Source organism: Macrosteles quadrilineatus, unplaced genomic scaffold, assembly GCF_028750875.1.
Source record: "Macrosteles quadrilineatus isolate MER2022 unplaced genomic scaffold, UCM_ALF_1.0 Scaffold_1__1_contigs__length_201487025, whole genome shotgun sequence".
Classification (NCBI taxonomy): Eukaryota; Metazoa; Arthropoda; class Insecta; order Hemiptera; family Cicadellidae; genus Macrosteles; species Macrosteles quadrilineatus.
The window spans coordinates 30,258,846-30,281,939 of record NW_026542594.1 but is presented as its reverse complement, the minus strand read 5'-3'; the positions used below and the strand labels follow the sequence as shown (position 1 = coordinate 30,281,939).

General features: G+C 34.5%; 1 protein-coding gene across 2 annotated transcripts in view; it reads right to left on the bottom strand.

The window, feature by feature from the left end:
• Positions 1–3,272: 3,272 nt before the first annotated feature.
• The window catches only part of LOC129006013 (beta-1,3-glucosyltransferase), a 130,310-nt gene continuing 110,488 nt past the window's right edge, over positions 3,273–23,094 (bottom strand). For both annotated transcript variants that reach the window (XM_054400849.1, XM_054400857.1), the window contains 4 exons: positions 10,384–10,537; positions 9,881–9,990; positions 7,589–7,740; positions 3,273–3,510 (listed from right to left, as the gene is read on the bottom strand). In XM_054400849.1, coding sequence (XP_054256824.1) covers positions 3,358–3,510; positions 7,589–7,740; positions 9,881–9,990; positions 10,384–10,537 — 569 coding nt within the window. In that variant the 3' untranslated portion in view covers positions 3,273–3,357. The remainder of the gene's footprint in view (positions 3,511–7,588; positions 7,741–9,880; positions 9,991–10,383; positions 10,538–23,094) is intronic.

Genomic DNA, 23,094 nt, shown 5'->3' with positions numbered 1-23,094 from the left:
TTTGCCAGTCTGTAAACTTTCTTGTATTCCTATTCATACTTTTCCCGGGATTTCTCTTGTAGAAGGTATTTACATTCACTCTTTTGTTCATACTTTTCCTGGGATTTCTATTATAGAAGGTATTTACATTCTGTCATTTGTTTATAAATTGTTTGACGATTTTAAACATCCACAACTTTTTTTACTTCTAGACTAATCTTTACCAACCTACTCCACAACATGAACGGGTTCATGATTATAGATTTCTCAGATTAATATTATTAAAATTATTATTATTATTACTAATTATTAATAAACACTTTGTCACTTACTTTTAGGTTCAACATTTTGTACGTTTTGCCAGACTGTAAACTTTCTTGTATTCCTATTTATACTTTTCCCGGGATTTCTCTTGTAGAAGGTATTTAGTTATCTCTGCAGCTTTTTACACCAAATAATCAGCTATTTTAGACATACGAGGCATGTTTTTTAAGTAAGTACCGTTTTTAAATTTGTCCGTTCCAGCACTGCGATTGGCATTTTCGACATTTGCGCTGTGTATGGGCATCTATTGGTAAGACCTAGCCGGAAATTCGAGAAAAATCGGCCGTGTTTACATCCGGTTTGAGCATTCAAAATGGTGCCGCCAATTGAGACTGCCGCCGACTGTGAAAAGCGCGCTGTAATTAGATTTTTGAGTGCTAAAGGTGTGAAAGCTATTGAATATCATCGATAGATTAGTAAAATGTATGGCAAGAACATTATGAGTGACGGAATGGTACGCAAGTAGGTAAGGGCATTTACAGTCGGCCCCACCAACGTTCATGATGAGTAACGCACTGGGCGATGACTGGGCGGCGTCATTACTGTCCCCGTACCCAGAGCAGGCTCATCATAAACGTTGGTGGGGCCGTCTCAAAATGCCCTTACCTACTTGCGTACCATTCCGTCACTCATAATGTTCTCGCCATACATTTTAGTAATCTGTCGATGATATTCAATAGCTTTCACACCTTTAGCACTTAAAAATCTAATTACATCGCGCACTTAACAGTCGGCGGCAGTCTCAATTGGCGGTACCATTTTGAATGCTCGAAACCGGATGTAACCAAGGCCAATTTTTCTCGAATTTCCAGCTAGGTCTTACCAATAGATTCCCATACACAGCGCAAATGTTGAAAATGCCAATCGCAGTGCTGGAACGGAGAAATTGAAATACGGTACTTACTTAAAAAAAATGCCTCGTATTTTGAGTGATTGCAAACACACACTATGCTAAAAAAACACAGCAAAACAAGCTTATGCATGTCTCTATATAGGCCTAAACATTCATGTTGAACCAAATTTAAATGTGCGTCAGAATTGGGGGTACTGCCGAACTAGTAGTAACAAGAGCTATTATGTATTTAGAAGCTATCAAAACCTAAGGCCTCGGGTAAGATACCAGCGGCGAGCGGCAACCTGAGCGGGTAAGCGGCGGTGGTGGATACGATACAATCGGCACTTTTATAACGCTCATCAAATTTCCCCAGTTTTATGAGTCAGTTTAGTCAAAAATGGTAAACTATGCTTACCTGCAAGACATATTGCAACTATTGTTCCTATCTGACAATTGTTTGCCTTTAAAGAAAAACTTAGTTTTTAGAAAAAACTTAACCCTAACTTGGTCCCATACTTTTCTGATGACTGAATTGTTTTAAAACTTCTGTTTTGATCATTCCACAAACATTCCCTGGACTGCACCTCACCTATCGACCCGTATCGCATGTTTGCTGATGTTTACCTGTCATTTTAGGTCGAACTGAAGCATGACTCACCTGAGCGGCGAGCGGTGTTTTCGCGAAAATCGGTTTTGACTTGGAATCATGAGCGGCGCTGAGCGGTGCCGCTCATGCCGCTCACCGACCACCGCTCGCCGCTCGTATCGTACCCGGGGCCTAATACTGACTCCAGAAGAAATGTTCAACTTGGTTTTTAATGCCACTCAAGAGCTAGTTTGTATCTGACGGTATCAAAACCTAATACTGACTCAGGGCCGAAAGTGGCTTCAAAAATTTACTCTGTATGACTTCCATATGCATTTTTGTTAGAACTGGAAGCAAAGGAAATTAAGCTGCGATTTGCAAAAACCTATTCCTCCTGGAAAAATGTTAGCTACCACTACGATTTTTAGCAACGGGTAATAGCTACAGTTCATTGATGTACCTTCATACAATCACATGAGATCTAAATCAACGATATCAAGATTCATACATGTAGTGTGCAAGCAAAGCCACTGCTGTAGTTTTTTTAAGAGCTAAATTTACATAAGAATCAATCCGATGAATATCCATACAACCTTGAATAAATCTGTGATCCATCCATCTACATTATATACTAGGCCTATGGATGAAATAATTTTCAAGATTTTGTATTGATCACAATTGTCGACCCCTAAATATTTTTGTAGACATATTTGGTATAAAATTAAAGCTCTTGTCTTAGATGTGCCTTGTTTGTAGGTTTGGATGATATTTTGTGAAATGTCTTTGACTTTTAAAGTTTTAAAGTATGAGGCAATAGTAGTTGTTCGGCAAACCTGCACATGCGCGAGTTGCGGGCACATGTGCCCGGCCGTTTCCATCCCTACTGGGCACATCCGGCCATTTCCATTCCAACTGGGCACATCTGCCAGCAACTCGGGCATATGTTTTGTGGCACAGTCGGCGGGCACAAAAGTCGCACAGGCACTTGTGCCAGGCTGGTTTCCATTCCTAAAATTTCGGAGACTTGTGACAGACACATGACGGGCAAATGTGCCCGGCACAAATTTGTTGGAATGGAAATGTACCTTTAGAAACAACAGTTCAAAAAGGGAGCATATAATCGGTTATTTGAAACATGACAGTCAATTAAGTAGTGTAAAAAATAGATAATGTACGCAATTCCCGTCACACATAAAAAATAAAAAATAAACACAATATGTTTGTTTTTGTTTAGGACTGTTTCAGTGTTAGAACATCATCGTCAGCTGTATTTGTGAATTGCTCAGTTGGAAACCTCCACATGTAGAATAAACAAGTTACCGTTGTCCATTACCTCTACACGTATGGACAATTGCTACAGGACAGTGCTCTTATGCCTAGTGTTGAAACTTAGTCGTTTGTTTAGCCCAGGATATTCAGAATATTTTGATTTATCTTTTGTATTGGTTAATGTTATTCAATTTAATGTGAATCATTTTAATGTTAGGTCTAATCATTTGACTTAATTGTTGTTTACAGGAAGAAGTCAGTGAAACAAGATGGTTTAAGAAAGTTTGAGTATTATTATGCAAATAATTAATCAATAAAGAATACAAAAAAGTAAAAAAATAATTTGAACACATAATAGTTGGTACTAAAGTTCAGAGTGCAAGTCTGGTGAGCTCTGTGGTTGCGTTGTGGAGAACCACTGCTCGTAGACCGAGAACGGATCAGTTTCCCAATACTTGTGGAAACTGATAGGTTGTTGAGTGGCTAAGTACTCTGCTGGATAGTCCATGGGACGAGCCTGCCAACACACACCATCAACATTGTGAGATTCTACTAATATTATAAGTGAGAAACTTTGGATGTATGGATCGATGTTTGTGACAAGTAAACGCGAAAAATACTAAACCGAAAGGGTTGAAATTTTACACTAAGGTAGATTATGCACCCACTTAACACCTATTCACGTCCTCAAACTGCGCTCGGACTCCGCCCTAGTGGCTCTGGAATTTCCCCATGTTAACCTTATGAGTATTCATATTTTAAAGATATTAAAGACATTTTTCAGCTGTTTTAACTACACAAGTTGGTTCTATGATATTCGATAGCATTAAAAACTTATAAGGTTTGCAAAAAGGGTGAAGCACTATTATTTTGTTTGTCACAGGGATAGACAAGTCTCAAAATTTTGGGATATTTTCAGGAAATTTTAAATCTTGTTCTACGAGAAGAGATTTTATTTAGGTCAAGATTTGTTTGAGATGAGAAAAAAAAACTTTGAAAACGCCCGCAGAAAGTTAATGCAATACCCGCAATACAGGAGTGCGTTGTTTTTGCGTTTCCTTTGCGAAGGTGGTTTTTATTTAATACATTCTTTATATGTAAATATCGCTTTAATTGTTTTATAACTTTATGTTTTGACATCGCAAATGATAAGAAGTTTTGGTAAGTGTAAGCAGTGAGAGAGATGTTTTACTACTGTAAATACAGTTCGCGGCACTTTCAATTAACACAGAAATTTTAAACTGTCACAGTAACTCAACGGAGTACAGCAGACCTCTTACTAGCACGGCTAGATGCCAACTGAGCTGCATAACGAACTAACACCAAGATGGTCGCGCTAGCAGACAAAAACGTTATCTACTTTCTGGATAGCCCTCGTAAAAATAATAAAAGACCGAAAATTTTTTACTTAATACTTAACTAATAAGACTGATGTGTCAGACTGATAAATTTTGTATTTTTCAAAGTTGAACTATATCATAATTGATATCACCATGTTTTATAAGCGTAAGAGCTATTTTTAATAAGGTAGGTCTAATTAATTTTTTTATACTAATATTTTTTATTGATGTTTTTTAATAAAATATTTTAAATATTCTTGACTATTATTATTATTATTATTATATAGTAAAAAAGTGTTTTTTGTTGTAAAATGTTAATACTGTAGTTTAGTAAGAAATGAATGTATTTTCTAATTTTGATCATACTGTAATATATTCACGAACAAGCAAACTGCAACAGTTGACTCCATAAGATTAACATGGGAATTTTAAAATACACTATTTTTGAATTTTCTCCGTGACCGTTAGGCATACAACAGCGCTTCAATATATTAAACTATTTCTTTTTTTAAGCTCTACAAAACGGTTTAGAAAGAAATTGAAACTTTCTTTGTTTTTAGGGTCAAAAATGGGAGAAAACCCATTTTTACCCCATAAACCCCCGTTCCCATAGTCCTATCATGGTGGTTCGCGGACTCGTTCGAATAAATGTAGGTTAACACGTTTGTACCAAATTTCATTAAAATCTGATCATTTTTACTCGAGTTATCGCGCTAACGGATTCACACACACAAGGCGCAAAAAGTTGCCAAAGCTGGATAATGCCAAGAATAAATAATACTCCCGCCACAGCAAACCTGCAAACTAAGCGAATATCCATTTGCGTGGTTGGATTTTCAATTAAATCTATTTAAATAACAAAAGATATAACAAGTACCTAGGTTTGCTGTTACAGGGAGGGTAATAAAGTGTGTCTTTTAGTAAAATGTTAATAGTATAAAACATATATACAAGTTTGATTAAAAATATCCATAAACAAGCAAACTACAACAGTATACAATATATTCTCCATAAAAATAACATAAGAATTTCAAAAATCCAATTTTTAGAATTTTATCTGTAACCAGTAACCGTAAAAAAACCCCTAAAATGGTTTAAAGAGAAATTGGGAAATATATTTTGAGGGTCAAAAATGAGAAAACAAATTTTTACCCCATAAACCTAACCCCCCCCCCCCCACGATACACCCTGTTCACATGGTCTGATCATACTGGTCACAAACTCGTTTAAGTTTACCCCGCCCTATATATTCAAGCCAAATTTTGTAAATACTGTATTGGACAAAAATTATCGGATATTGCGTTCACAGACTTGTGTGTATAGTGTGTATATAACTGTATATAAAAATTTAACATATATAAAAATTTAGTGTTTTTGGCCTCTAGCTAGGGACCTCAAAATTAAAAAGTATCAGTCTGGTCTGGGCCTAGGTCTTACCGTGCCACCTATGGTAATAGCTACTTCCCTATAGGGAAATTTGCTTAAGTGTTACATATGAGCCTTGTAAATTGTGATAAACTGAATATTTGAAAAAAAAAATGTCTAGGTTTAGCTTTACAATTAAAACTTAACTACTATATTACCAAACTTAACATTGTTTAGGCCTAAAATGTTTTTAAACATGAAAACATAAATTTGAATTTCAACAGTTTTACAAAAAATGTTGGCAAAATGCGTAGAAGGTAAATAATTAATCAATAACACAGTACAACACAACACACTTAAACATAGAAAAGTAAAATGTTCAAAAGTGAGATTAAATGTTAGTTCTTTTCCTTATAACAAAATTATAACAAGAAGAACGATTTAGGTTTAATTATTGAACTGTTGTTACCTTAGCCTTTGTTCTTGCAGAAAGACGTTAAAATCCTCCAATATATTTCGCCACAGTGTGTAGCATCATCAGGGAGACGAGAAGAACTATTTACACACTTTTATATACAGTTTATACACACATCACAAGACCGTACGTTTACGTCGCGGCGACTTCACGAACAGATTTTAACATCTTTCTGCAAGAACAAAGGCTAAGGTAACAACAGTTCAATAATTAAATACCTATTCTAGTTCTTGCCACTGGGAAATACGTCAAATAATGATTAAGGTTATTATTTTTGAAAGTAGGCCTACAATCCAGTCTCAAATTTCTTACCCAAGTAACATGAATTATACTGAATGCTAATGAGATTATTACACTTGTCCAAAGTTTTTGCACTGAGTCAGTTTGGAAAAAAATGTGGGTTTGTCGCTCCAAAATGTTTTGGGTTTGGCAAAAATGTTCTCAATCATATTATTGTCAGTTTTAACAATGTTCTCATAAATAAAGCTTTGGGTAAGTAAATGACAACTAGTGGCTTATAGGGACATAAATCCCTAAAAAGGTCATATGTACAACAAATTATTATGTTAACCAAACAAAAATTATGTTAAACATTTCTTCAACAATAACCTTTAAATGTGAAGAAATATAAACAAAGTACTGTAAAATAATTTTGTAAACATGTAAAACTGAAGTGTTTCAATAAACAATAGAATATCCAAATTATTTTACTTTTTAAAAATGTTCTGTTAAAATGGATAAAATTCATTATTTTTTAACATGCACCTGGCTAATTTATATACAAATACACAAATTTACTAATTTTACAGTAAAATTGATTTCAACATTCTAAGACATAACGAAAAAGTCTCAATTATAGGAAGAGTTTTTTATATAGTATACAGTACATTGCAGAATCGACTAGCAAATGAGTATAATCCAAATGTAATATTGCTTACTGGCTTGATGATAAATCACGATCAGCTGTATTGAAGTAAACAAAAATCAGCAGCAAATGGCTTCTAATGCTATTCTTATGGAGAACATTTTACATTATACAGTATCTAATTTTGTGTTAATATTTGGGGAATTTCACTATTTTTCCCGCCGTCACAGGATCGAGACCTTTGATTTGAGCCCTCTCCCATCGTTCTACGACTTCCCAGTCGCCCACAATTTTGACGCAAAGAATCGTCTAACGTAATTAATATATAGATAGTATTTTTGGATTACATTGAACTATATGGATATTAAATAGTATTTACAAAATTTCCAATGAATTTTGAGCTAGAAATTTATGGATTCTTTGACTTTAAGGTTGGTACACACCCTGTCACAGGACATTTTAGAAAATGTCAATCAGTTGTGCAAATAAAAAACAAAAATATTCATGGAAAAATAAAATAATTCTATTAAATATTTATTTGGATGGTTACCTGATGGAAAAGTGGTGAATGAATTATGGGAATTCCAAGCTGTTTGAGAATGCTTCCCATGATCATGTCATCTGGAGCATTATCAGCAAAACAGCGAAATTCACGAACCAAACTTGACAAAACTGCCATGTTAATAGCCGTGCCAGCTCCTCCTACCAAAAAAACACATCAAATTATAGGCATACCAAATCAAGTAGGCCTACTACGAAAGTTATAATAGTAAGCCTAAGTTATTTCAGCCCAGAAAATGTGGTCTAAAAATGTGAAAATTGGTAAATACTGGTGACTTTCCTTGGATTCGGATTAGACTCTTGAACTGGTTTAAATATTTGGATCCGATAACAGCTTTAAATTTGAGATTTGGATTCGATTCGGATTCAATAACGGCTGTAAATTTAAGATTTGGATTCGACCTAGATTTAACTCGGGATTAATTAAAATATTCGGATTTGATCCGGATTCGATAAAATCTGTACAGCTATGATTTGGATTTGAACCAAAATTTCTGGATTCGCACAGCCCTAAGTTTCGCAAACAATGAGTGCTCAAAGGCCGGCACACACAGAGATAGACAGACTCACGCAGATGGACGGACCAAAATTCGCACCCCATGTTATCGAATGTGGCAACGCACACAGGAATTTGTCCGGCTGCCGGAGTCCACTTAAGTTCACGGACCAACTTTTTGGAATCACCTCTTGGGCAATTTTTAAAAGTCCTCCTGGGGCCTTTTTCTGCTTAACATGCATATAGAGGTGTTTTCAATATTACTTTTCCGCAATGCCACTAGCTGTCATCCTGTTCACATGTGGTTGTGTTTGTTAGGTTGGCTTTTGCATAGTTATAAATAAACGTTACATTTTAAAGTGATATGGAAGTGATGATTGTAGCTGTGAGACGTCATCGTGTTCTTTGGAGATCCAAATTTGCTAACTTACCAAAATATTAATTAATAAACTTAACTAAAGTATTACCAATGTATTAATAAACTTGTTTTCTATGATATTTTTGACTGATAAACCCAATATTATCTTATTATCGCCTAAATTAATTGTACTAGGTAAATATATGATTAGGGCCAGCTGCTTTAAAAACTGTTTAACTTAAGAGTCCTTGGAGGCCAGCGGCCATTTGAGATTAATTTCAAACAGCTGCTAAAGAGTTATCATCCTAGAATATTTTATCAAATACCAAAGTACATCTTTATACAACGGATTTAAACTTCAATATTTTCTATTCAGTGTCCTCACCGCTGCAAAGCACGGGTACAGCAGCTAGGAAAGATTAAAAGTAAATGATTGAATAGAGGAACACCTGCTTAAGTTAAGTACAAATTTGTAAAAAAATCATAAGTAACATTTTTTGGGGGTTTTGTGTAGAGTACTTGAAAAAAATACTTATTTGTTTAGGATAGTTTTGCTACAAAAATAAATTTTCAGGACATTCTATAAAAAGGTAACATAAATACTTAGAAGAACGAATATTTTTGTTAGAAGAAAGAACATGAAAACTTCACATTTTAAAGTCACACTGATAGTTTTGTCATTTGTTTATAAACAAGTCGATTCTTAACTAAAATTGAAATAAAATTAATGAAGTGAGCTATTTGTCAATTTCACATTGGGAGTAAAACTCATCTCCAAAGAACGAATAATGCAATACCATTTACGGTAACCTTTCAAAGATTACTTGGTAACTGAAAAACGTTTAACATTAAAGAAAAAAGTCATCACATTTATTAACATGTCTGTTAAGACAGTTAGGAGGGATTGATAAAACTACTAATTAACAATAAGTAAAATATGTCAAATGTAGATTCATGCCATAAAGGGTGATTTACTACATTAATTGAGTTACGATCATCAATAAAAAATTCCATTTTAAACCCATTTAAATGCTCCTTTCACGCTACAAGACATCAAAACGTAAAAGTTAATCGGTCCCGGGTCCAGGTCTTACCGTGAGACCTATGGTAATAGCTTATTCCCTATATGGGAAATTCGATAAAAGTGAACTGAAGATAAATAACAAATGGTAAATTAATTCAGCTTTATTTTCATAACACAAAGGAATGTGGTCAACAGCACTGGATCTTTGAAAACAATACTTAAAAAATAAATCAAAGGCTGGTGGAGGGGGGGGGGTGAATCCCTATAACAAATTACCATTCATCCCTGCGCTTGATCATAAGCTTTACAATCAAACATAAATTTTAAAAATCGGTAAAGTAGGACAGGCACGAATGGATGTTACAGAAAAACCCCTTTTTGTATCAATGCATAGATGTTTTACCTGTTGGGAAGTTGTAGCCACTAGATAGTCGAACCTCGAACCCGTATCTTTCTCCAACCACTACGGCCTGATCTGACCAACAACTTAACAGTTGGCGTAAACGAGGAACACTGCAAAACATACAAATTGGTATAAATTTTTTTAAATAGGCTTTTTTACATTCTTGTTCAAACCTGTCTAATATTTATTGTGTGGGTTAGTATAGGGCCACCCTGTAAAAGTGATTGGTAAACTTTTGGACTCTAGCTGATTTTACCATACTTAAGCAAATTTTGTTTCAATCCCTTTCTATAAACAATAACATTCTAGTCTGCAAAAGACAAGAAACCAACTACTTACTGTGTAGTGTGGAGAAAAGTTTTAACACAAGTTTGTTTTTTGAGAGTGTTCATAGAACCCAAATGGAGATCAAGCGTGACCCCAGGAAAAATACTTCAAGTAAATTTGCATAACCATTAACCAATATCAGAAAGATAATAAGAATGAGAGGAGGGTTTTTACACCTGAGAAGAGTGTCATCATCAGTCAATACAAGCCACTGCAGGTTGGGTAGCTTGTGAAATCGTTTCAACACAAGCTCTAGTATTGCCTTTGTCTTGGCACAATGTCCCCTACCCGTGTTAGCAATACCCACTGATGTTGTAGGTATTGACCCATCTGTGAAAAAAAAACAAATTGTAAGATAAGCCTGTAAACAAATTTAATGATTAATTGGTTAAATTTATCTGGCAAAAGGAGGCTTGCTCTGCATAGCATATCCAAATTTACTAAAAATATTATTAGAATAACTGAGAAACCACCATTTTTAGGTTTAAAATTAGGCGCACCCCAACAACTTTGCCTGGCCTGTACAACTAAAAATTGAGATTCTTCAGTTGTTATAGTTATTTAATTTTGTTGAACTTGGTAGCTTAAAAAAACAAATAATTTAGTATATTGAAGCGTTATTGTGCGCCTAATGGTTACGGAGAAAATTCCAAAATATTGTAAATTTTAAATTCCCATGTTATTCTTATGGAGATTAGTCAACCGTTGTAGTTTACTTGTTTATGAACGTATTTTGATCAAATTTGGAAAATACATTTAATTCTTACTCAACTATTAACATTTTACAACAAAAAAAAAACACTTTTTTACCCTCCCTGTTGCAGCAAACCTAAGTACTCGTTAAACTAATTCTATTTAAATAGGGAATAAATGTGATATTTTTAAGGAGGCATTTTAGTGTAAATCCAATCAGACAAATGGAAATTTGCTTAGTCTGCAGGTTTGCTGCGGCGGGGGGTATTTAAGATGTAAATTTAAGGGACCGCGTCTCGTTGTCCCTCCGTCTCGTTGTCCCTCCGTCTACTTGTACCTCGAGGCCTAGGGACAACTAGTCGTAGGTACAACTAGACGTAGGTACAAGTAGACGGTGGCTCACCCGACTAGTTGTACCTGCAGATTTTTAGGAGGTACAACTAGACGTAGGTACAAGTAGACGTAGGTACAACTAGACGTGTATCCCACCGACAAGTAGTATCACCTAGCTTGTACGGATGCGACCAGTTGTCCCTACGACTAGTAGTCTCTACGACTAGTAGTCTCTACGACTAGTGGTCCCTCCGTCTAGTAGTCCCTACGTCTAGTTGTACCTACGCGTATTTTGCGTCCTTATAGTCTAGTTGTATCCATCCTTCAATTCGTTACCCTGTTTAATTGATTACTGCACGAGTACTTTTTAATAATACCCTTAATTAAATCAGGAACTGCAGTCGATTGAGTATGATTGGCAAATATTTTTCACCGCAATACGATGTTTTAGTAGTTTTACAGACGTTAATTGGAGGCTGAAAGCTACGCATTGCTGTCCAGGGTCGAAATGGCAGCTATAGTTGTGATTAAAATTTTCCAGCCCTAGTACCGAAAATCGCTTATTTAATTAATAGTATATTTCATTACTAGGACCGAAAGTGGCATTTTCCGGAGCGCGCTCAAGTTTTTGTGTGAGGCGAAGCCGAACACAGGAAAATCCAATTTCACATGCGAGGCGAAGCCGAGTATGTGAGAGCTATTTTCACGTACGAGGCGAAGCCGAGGACGGGAATAATGGAGCAAGAGCCGGAAAATAACTTTCGGTACGAGTTATGAACGATACTTTTCATCACGACGCAAAAATACACAAACACAGAATAACAGACCTCAGTAATATTACAACTAGTTTATTTCTAAATTATTTATTTTAAACATCAAAATAAAATCTTCTAAAAGGAAACCTTTGTATATTTCTCGATTAATCTCTTTTTAAACATAAAAAAATCTAAAGGGAACCTACTTAACAATCAAAAAATTAGAAGTTTATGGTTATGTTTATTGTACAGTTTTCATTGTTGGAGACATTCACTCCTTCGTTTAAAAGTTTTTTCTGAAGTTCTTGAATCGTTGAAACGTTTGTAGTGGTTGTGTTTGTTTCATCAACTTTTCTTACTTTTCTCTGAGGACATTCTTCATCTTCTGAGTTGTTAAACACATGATCAATGTCAAAAAAATCTATTTGGCTTCCTGAATGTGTTTTTTCTACAACATTTCTGTTTGTATTCTCAGCAGCTGTTGAACTCATTGCATGCGGATTTTTAAACAGTTTTCTTGACAGTTGTAATTTTCTTCCAATGGAATTTTCTATGTAACTCTCTGCGACATTAGAGGATTTCCAACCTCCGTGTGATTTAAGGGCAAGTAAATCCCCTCCTCCCTCAACTAGCATGGTGGCTGAGGTTCGCCTGAGGGCGTGTCCAGTATAGCGCTCCGGTTCGTCTAATTTAAGGTATTCTGCTACCTTTTTTGGGATTGAACTGATTGTGTGACCCCCTACATTTTGTCCCACGCATTTACCCTTCCTGTAACCAATTAAAAATCGGTTACTTTTCATTTGTCTGGGGCGCAATAACAAATATTTGCGAATCAAATCACATGGTCTATATGGACAGTTGTCATTGGTTATGGTAAAACTGCGTTTAATGTGTGTTTTGCCATCGTTGAGAAACACGACAAAAAAACTGCCATTGTCTGTAATATCTTCTACTTTTAAATTTATAAGATCGTGGTTTCGACAAGCTCCATAAATACCGAGCGTTAGGATGACTTTGCTCAATAGCCATTCATTGTCAGGAGCGTTAACCATGAATCTTTGAATTTCGTCTTCAGTAAAAACCTTAGCTTTTGTAGGTTGATAACCCACTGATTGACGTTTAAGAAATGCTAGAGATTTGTTAAATTTTGATACATCCACATTTTCTTTTAATTTCAAACCACTCTTTATCATAGAAAATTTACTCCACAACGTTGTTGGTTTCATGCTTTTAGATTTCTCAGATAAATATACTAATAAAACTTCGTCACTTACATTCTTTGGTAAAACATTGTGTCCTTGGCACCAGTCCATAAACTTCCTGAACTCCTCATTATACCTCTCTCTCGATTTCTCTGGAAGGAGGTTTTTGGTTATCTCTAAAGCTTTCTTCGATAAATCGTCCGAAATAATAGACATATTTTGGCCGCTTTTAAATACGCACTAAGCTAAAAACACAGCAAAACAAGCTTATGCCTGTTTATGTTTACATTTAGATTGTCAAACAATAAAAACAGCTGATTCAAATCATTAAATTAAACTGTAACAAAACACTAGCGCGCGTAGTGAATAAATGGAGAACTAATTGAGAGCGACGAAAGTAAATTTAGAGCGAGGGAAAATCAGCTGATCGATTTTTCCTCGCCCTAAATTAGAGCTTGGGAAACGGCTACTTTCATTGATGTCAGCTGTTATCGAAAATAGTTACTTTCGTTACGGAGTGATGAAAAACATTTATATATACAGGGTGTTGAAAATGTCTGGAACCAACATTATATCTGGTGAGTGGTTAAAGAAAAACAACTGATATTTTGTGTACGGATATACTATGGTTTTACCTATCTTTTGGTGCCTTATGAAAATTTTTACCACTTATAGGGAACGTCCTGTGGAGGATGCAGTAAAAAGTTTTAATGGAAGCCTATGGTAAATGATACATCATTTTAAAGGCCATTTATTTCTTAGTAAGGAGCCACAAGTTTCATCTCAAAAGAACCACCCTTGCAAAAATGGCGACTGTTTGAAATTTAAAAAACCACTTATAGGGAACGGAATTTTTAAATTTCAAACAGTTGCCATTTTCGCTAGGGTGGTCCTTTTGAGATGAAACTTGTGGCTCCTTACTCAGAAAAAAATGGCCTTTAAAATGATGTATCATTTACCATAGGCTTCCATTAAAACATTTTACTGCATCCTCCACAGGACGTTCCCTATAAGTGGTAAAAATTTTCATAAGGCACCAAAAGATAGGTAAAACCATAGTATATCCGTACACAAAATATCAGTTGTTTTTCTTTAACCACTCACCAGATATAATGTTGGTTCCAGACATTTTCAACACCCTGTATATCATTAAATATACATTGATAACCTTAAAGTATTTGCATTGTTTAGTGTGCATATCTTATAGTTTACAATGGATTTCCCAGTGATCAATGAACAATGAAGTGTACAATGAAGTTGAGGTCCAGCGGTTGAAAACTCGACAAAAACTATGCAATGTACTACACATACTTCTCCTTTTAGCGAATTTCCCTATAGGGAAGTAGCTATTACCGTAGGTCTCATGGTAAGACCTAAGCCCGGGACCGATTTACTTTTTCATTTTGATGTCCCCAGAGGCCAAAAACACCATTCGTTCAAATTTTTATATATCTATATATATATATATATATATGTGTCCATCCGCACGATAACTTGAGTAATTTTTGTCCGATTTTGATGAAATTTGGTTTGAAGGTGTAAGGCGGGATAAACTTGAATTAGTTCGCGAACCAGCATGATCGGACTATGGGAACGGGGGTTTATGGGGGGTTTTATGGGGTAAAAATAGGTTTTTCCCATTTTTGACTCTAAAAACACCAAATTTCTAAATTTCTTTTCAATCCATTTTGTAGAGCTTAAAAAAACAAATAATTTAGTATATTGAAGCGTTATTATGCGCCTAATTGTTACGGAGAAAATTCAAAAAAATTGTAATTTTAAAATTCCCATGTTATTCTTATGGAGCAGAAGTCAACTGTAGTTTGCTTGTTTATGAAAATATTTTAATCAAATTTGGAAAATACATTAACTTCTTACTAAACCACAGTACCTTTTAACATTTTACATAAAAAAAGTTGTTTACCCTCCCTGTTGCAGCAAACCTAAGTACTCATTAAACTAATTCTGTTTAAATAGGGAATAAATGTGATATTTTTAAGGAGACATTTTAGTTTAAATCCAATCAGGCAAATAGAAATTCGCTAAGTCTGCAGGTTTGCTGCGGCGGGGGTATTAACATACACTGTAAATAATAAATGTGATTGGAATATGTTCCATTTGTTTTGATTTTATTTTCATAATTAGTTGTTATTTCGTCACCAGCATAGCAACCCGTTAAACCCATGTTAGTTTTAAACATTTGTAATTCTTTTTTTTATGTCTTTTTAGCCTATTTTAATTTATAAAGGCATTCTGTAGATCGACAGGAAAATACATTTCCACCGATATGCGGATATTTTCTCTGTGATGTTCACGAGCTGATAAAAAGGTTGTAAAGAAACATGCTTGCCTACATTATTGATATATTTTCTCAGTTTTGTATAGTTTGGTGAAAAACAGCAATCGTACCACGGACCGATTTCATCTTCGTCTCGAACTTAAAAATGATCCCGAGCTGAAAAAAAGTCATTTTCGGCCCTAGGTACGAAATATACTCTTAAACTATCGTAGGATCGGTGAATACTAAACTCTATCTTGGAATTGCATACACTCGCTCCTATCTTTAAGTTTACGTTGTTGCCATACAATAAATGTATAAATAAACACAAAAATTCACAAGTTTTGTTGTAAGTACCTATATCATGTATAAATAAAAACATACAATAGCATCATGTGTAAGTGTATTCTGTAAAACTTTAAACAAATATTAGTAAAATAGTTTTCAGGTAAACTATTGTTGAATGAATTAGTTTTAAGTTGTTAAATTAACCTCGACCCGTGCTATATGTTTAATGGAGTTTGTCCGGAAAAATACCATAGTAAAATTAAATCAAATAAATAAAATCAAAAGCAATTCATAACAAAAGAATAATAGATACAGAATGAACGTAATTTCTGAAAATCGACAGGGCCCACATATGCGAAGCCTGTGCGTGGGGACCAAGTTGACTCAATAATTGGCAATTTGTCATAGTCTTGTAACATAACTAACTACCACTACTATAATTATCAATACATTTTCAAAGGAGAAACAAACGTCCGATTATTTCTAGGCAGCCACAACAGATAACTTTAGAAAACTACGTTATAAGAATTAGAACAACTCAAAAATTAAATTGTTAACATGATTTGTTTAGCCTAACGAAGAAAAATCATGAAAACCAAATTTAACTCCCATAAGAAAAACATGGGGAGCAATTTCGTTTACGTATAAGCCGAGTGAGATAATAGAAAAATATACGCCGATGCTTGATGGCAAATCTGTGCGTGCATACCTTTAATTTGAGACCTCAATAATAAAAATGGTCGGGTAGCAGAGCCAAACGAATAACCCATTTTCTTAAATTTATAAGATTATTTAATTATTTATTTATTTTAATTATTTATTTATTTTACTTGACTGTTAATACCAAAGCAAAAGCTTCAACTTCGTATGCGTCCGGATTACGAATAAACCTAAAACAATCTTACACCAATTTACCAATAAGTTTAATAAACCAAAATTGCACATACTCCGGACAGATTTCTTATAAAGAGATGCTATGACAATATGATCAAATCTCTATTTAATATCGTTTAGGTTGTGTATTGATTAGTCAGGACATTGATTGAATAAATAAATATTTAAACAGTATATATACTAAAACATAAATACAGTACAAAACAAACATAAATGTAAAACATAAAACATAAATGTACAGTACATAAATATCCTAAGTGTTGCAATAAATTAACAATGATCATTTGTTAAATTAATCAGTTCAATGTTATTTATATAATACGACCATAAAGATAGGCGAATGTCTCTCGTGTTTATTAGGACAATAACACAATATACCTTATTGTTGATTCAGGAACACGCCATGAACAGCTATTTCTGAGAAAGGTGAACGAAATACCTGTTGTAAAATGCAGCCAAAGACATCTGCTACAACGTATTTGACTTATTGTTTAATATAAGCAAAACTATATAGATTCAGTACTTGGAAAGGCAAAGGAAATATTTTGTAAACAGCGTACAGAATGTCCCGTTAATCCCCACACGTTACTCAGAATGGACTTCATTTGCAAATTCTTAGAGTTTCCTTTCACAACAATCCATTCCAGTTATTGGGGTGTTGGGTCAGCCCTCTATCGCGTAGTTGCGAGAAAGTGATTGACCTCCAATCAACCTAAATATTGTTTTGATTTTACGTAGTACTGTGGTAGTTGCTAAAAAAAAACTCTTTCACTCACAGTATTAAACATTTTCAAAAAAATGTTGATTATATCAAACTGTTATGAACAGTGTGATTTTTTTATTAATAACATAAGCTTTTAGTTGAGTATTTTAAACTCCTTGAATGACAAAAGTTTTAATGTAAAACAGATCTATAATCTGATGTACGCTGCCCAGCAAAGACGTTATTTATTTATTAGTTTTGAAATAATTCCTGGTAATACACATAGCTTAAAAATTAGTCGATTTCGAGAAACAGGTACACTACATTATAGTGCAAACAAAACGTAAATAACACTTAGATTTTCAATCCATTACTGATTTTATACTGATTTTAAGTCTAAATCTACACAGGCAACGTAACTTATGAAATACTCTTAGTTTATGAAGGCTTGGTATAAAAAGTCTTGTAAAGTGCCATTCTTGTGTGTTCTCTGGTTAGGAAACTAGCCTTAATATTTAGTTGTTTATGATATAAGCGGTCTGATTCATACCTACAGTGTATTCAGGTTTTGGACTGGCTAGGCCTATATACAAATATGCATGAGTGTTCGATGTCATCATGAGCGTTGGAATGTTTACCTAAAAAAAATGTCGTAGTAGAGGGTGATAGTGTAAATCATAGCTGTTCCCTGGTCCATCGGCCGGTGCCTCGAGGGGTAATGACCGACGGACTAGGGATAGAGCTGATGACACATCCGGTCATGTGAACATCGATATATTAACTAATACTATTTAATAGTAACTAGGTGAAACCCGTCGAAATCGACGGTTACTTTCAAGGATTACGTTAATTCACCTAACTGCGATAAATTGGATGAAATATAGGCTACATATTTTGAGCATTTAGCATTGTTTAAAGAATAATAAGTGTAAAAACAATATTGATATTAATTGCGTTAGTCGCCAAATTCGGTTGATCATTCAATGAATAAAATATTCCCCTTACCATACGTCATCGGAGTTATTATTAGTATGTTATCTGGTATCTCTTCCTTTGGAAGAACCTTTAAATAGTATTAAAATCGTATTGGTGGATCTTTTGTAGTTAAACACTTCCGTGATTTCATCAGTGTAATATGATTTTATTTGAAAAGAAAACTTTTTTGGGAAGACATATTCAAAGGGAGGTATATCCGTTACAGTGTAAGTTTGATTTTTCCTTCGTCACGTCGCGTCAGTTCATATCTTACTTCTGTGCCAACGAATGCACCCTCTAGCTTACTTTTGAGAAATTTATTTTGAGGTTACTGTTGAAGCTGGAATTTCTTGACATGGGGGATGTCAGTTTCTTAAATAGGTGACATACGTAATTTTGATCACCACAGTCCATATTACAATAATCAGCAATAACATTGCGTACTCCTTTATGCATGCTCAAGCCCCCTCAGCTCCTGGACTACAAGGCCTGGCCTTTGTGTCAGTGGAATTTGACAAGCGAAGTTTGCGTACACCACCAAGAACCACGGCTAGGTGTTGACTATTTGACTAAAGCAACCAATCAGTTCTCACTGATCAAATAAAACTTACTAACTATATTAAGTAGTAATAAAAATATACCGCTTTTAAATTACTATCTAGATAAATAAATGTATATGTAACTTGGTCTTATGTGATTGTTGGATGTAACAGCCGCTCATACACTAGACAGAATTGTCACGTATGGAAATGTATAAGCGGTCTTTCGGCCTTGACGGTTTTATTCATATTTACAGTTCTGATTATGTAAATACTTAGCGGCTACTATTACAATTAACGTTATTAGTAATCTACAATAGTACAGTTTCTAAATTTAAACTATTTACATTAGTCAGTTCTTTTGGTCTTAACAAACTTATATATAGTTAAATATAGTTACTACCCAAGTTTGTGGAGGTATAATATCGCTTTAAACACGGAGCTATGTCTCTATTGTAATGATACCGGTATTGTTTGCGTATTCTTTCGATCCTTTGGTCCAGCATAAGATAGCGACCAGAAATCATAACGTAGCCAAAATAAAGTGTCTCCTAAAACTAATAATGTTTAATGGTAGCTCAACGTTATTATCTGAAGCAACATTGATTGAAACCCAGATTTGTGTATGTTAAAAATAGTATTTATATGTTACTATAACTTTTACAGTTAAAGATATTTAACAAGGGATTGCGACGTTGTATTCCGCGTTGGATGGTTACTACATTTAGCCATGTAAAACAGGTTAGTTAAACCTTCAACCCTAACAGAACTGAGCGATAAATAATTAATTGTAATTAAGAAACTGTAAATATTGTACATTACTAATAACGTTGATGTAAATAGTGGCCGCTAAGAATGTACATGGTAAGAACAGCATATAGGAATACAACTGAAAAGACCAAAAGGCTGCTTCATACATTTCCAGACTTGAATTTGGCTTAAGTAAAATTTGTCTAGTAATGTATGAGCGACTGTTACATCTACACTCTATCTATTCTATCTATATATTAATTACGTAAGCCGATTCTTTGCGTCAAAATTGTGGTGAGAGACTGGGAAATCGTAGAACGATTGTGGCATCTGTTGTGGCTGCCTAGAAATAATCGGACGTTTGTTTCTCCTTTGAAAATGTATTGATAATTATAATTAAAAAATAAATGATTCAGGATTTAATGGAAAACTTTTGCTTTGTTTTAATTTCAAAACATATGTTCAAGATTTATTCAATTTTTTTATATTTTATTTTACCAATTTTAATTTTAGATTAATTTATTGTGGTGTTTAATCAATTATTGTATAAAGGGATAAACCTCAACGGCCACTCTTGGAAATCAACCTGGGAATAAAGATGAAATAGGTTCGTTCAGGACAGGCAATATATTTGTTCATTAATCATCAAGTAAGTACTATGACAAGTTCCAATGGGCGGAAACACATAATTTTTTAGAGGAGATTTTAACCAGGTACTCCAAAAAAGGTTCAAATAATATAGCCCAGCATGTACGGTTTTAAAGGAAGCATCCATATATAACAGTAAAACCTAGAGGTAGTTTCCGTTTCTTAAAACCAACCAAAAATATGCATATCGAAGATTCTGATGAAAAGTAATTAATTGTTTTTTAACTGGGTAATGGAAACCTAACCAGTCGCAAAATAGTTAGGAATCAGCCGTTGAATAGACCCCTTTTTGATAGAATATTTAAAATCAATCGCACCTTTAGGAGGAATACCACCACATAATCTTACACTAGGCTAATAGTAGTTTTTATGTTGATCAGAAACAAATCTAGCGATACGTTTGGTCAATGATATGCTTTTACTTTACACTAATTTTGTTAAACCTTTCCCAAAGGAGCATAAACGTAGAAATAATAACTTCGTAGGGATGCTAATTTAGCGGTTTTGACCAAGAACTAAGCTTATCTCAACACACCTTTATTTGCCATTTCATTTTTGACGAAGACGATTTCCAATCTTTCAATTATCATTATTATCATTATCATCAAACACAAGACCAAAGCTACCTTAGTAAACCAATATTTATTCACAAACATGTTTGCTGCCTTTAGTAGTAGAGTTAAACCTCTGGAGTGATATAAATTATTTATTAAAAATAACGTCAACAAAAGCAAAGAAAGACTAATAACAAACTGTTTCTCAATGAGCTGCAGACAAGCCAAATTTTCCTGGCTTTTGTAGCAAGTTGTTTATAATAAATTGTTGTAAGATTGTATGATTTTTAAAGAAATAAAATAAATCTCTTAAACCGGTGACAAGTTGAAGGGGAGATACAACTAGCCGCAGGTACAACTAGACGTAGGTACAAGTGGGCGTAGGTACAACTAGTCGTAGGTACAAGTAGTCGTAGGTACAAGTAGTCGTAGGTACAAGTAGTCGTAGGTACAAGTAGTCGTAGGTACAAGTAGACGCAGATGTATGAGGTACAAGTAGACGGTGACGTTCCCGACTAGTTGTACCTGTAGATTTTTAAGAGGTACAACTAGACGTAGAGACAACTAGACGTAGAGACAACTAGACGTCCGCACCATCGTCAAGTTGTCTCTACAGCTTTGGACGGGGTACAACTAGACGCCTGTCACCAAAATGCAGCAGGTACAACTAGACGCCGGTACAAGTAGACATCGCCCCAAATTTAAAACACACAAAAAATGGCAGATATACCGCTAACAAGGTATTTGACTTAAGAGATGTCCTGTATAAATTCCTTACAAGATAGGTTTGATGCAAATAGCCCTACTTCTTGATCACTTTGTTGTGTTGGTTAACAAATACACATATATAACAATAAAGCTACAAAAACAGTGCATCAATATTACAAAGCTCTACAGACCTTCCCTTGAGCTTCAATTTCCATACATAGTTACCAGTGTTGCAAAACTTAAAGGAAGAAACATTGAAAGTAATGAAATAATATCATAGTATGATTCATGTTAACTCAGCTATATAAGCTACAGTAAAAGCTTCTGCTTGTGCATTTAATCAACAACTTATGCAAAGCTCAATAAACATTCTGTTCACTGAAATTCATCATTATTGCATTTCTTTACCCTGATCAAATGGTAGGCTTGAGTTTTTCATTTGTTGGCGTATTTTTTATAATAATAGCTGGCCCGACAGATGTCGTCCTGTCCTAATGTGGTTTTATGTCGAATACTCGTTCATTTTCAAGATGAACTTGTTCGTATCGCTCAATTACGTCCTGGTGAAGTTCGTTTGCTACGCTCACTAACCTTTCGGTTGAAGCTCGTTCGCTGCGCTCACTCACTTTCAGGTTGAAGTTCTTAGGCTACGCTCACTCACTTTTTGGTTGAAAATTAACATTATTGTTGTGTGTTATTGTATCCCACAGGTTAATGAAAACATTTACCTCCAATGCTAATGTAAAGGAAAATTAAAAACAAATTAAAATAAAATTACTAAAAACGGTTGGATGGATTAAACATTTCCTTACATAAAAACCTTCCCCTGGCACTAAGGAACACAACAAAAAAAGAATCGTCCAATTCGGTGCACTTGGTCTCGAGCTATGAAATACCACCAAAAAAGGGATTCATTTTTATTTATATAGATAATCTAATTATAATCAGAACAGTTGGTATTGGAATCTTAATGTTATTTTAACCCAATGACAAGAGTTGTATTATACAGATTTATTTACCTATTCTGCGCTGAATTTGAGTAATTCAACCTCCTACAAAAGTAGGTAAATAAATCTGTATTGGAATCTTGTTTTATTACAATACAAGTACCTCAAATCATTAAACAAACAAAAACATTAATCTGTACCCAAAATGTTGTTTTGTTTTTTACAGCAAACACAATGTATGAACGGGCTCTCAGTATGTATAGTAGACTAGCTGTACCCGCGGGCTTTGCCCCGTTTAACTTCATAAGTATTCGCATGGCTCAATCACGTCCTGGTTGAAGTTCGTTCGCTACGCTCACTCACCTTTTGGTTGCAAATTAGCTGTTGTCATAAATAAAAAAAAAGTAATAGTGCTGCACCCTGTTGGTAATCCTTGTAACTTTAATGCTATTGAACATCATAGAACAGAACCAACTTGTTTAATTGAAACAGCTGTTAAGATTCATTAATTCCTTTTAAACATGAAAAATCATAAGGCTAACATGGGAAACTCCAGAGCCACTGGGACGGAGCACGAAAGCCCGATCAGAATAAAAACTACTTAGTTTTCCTATTTAATG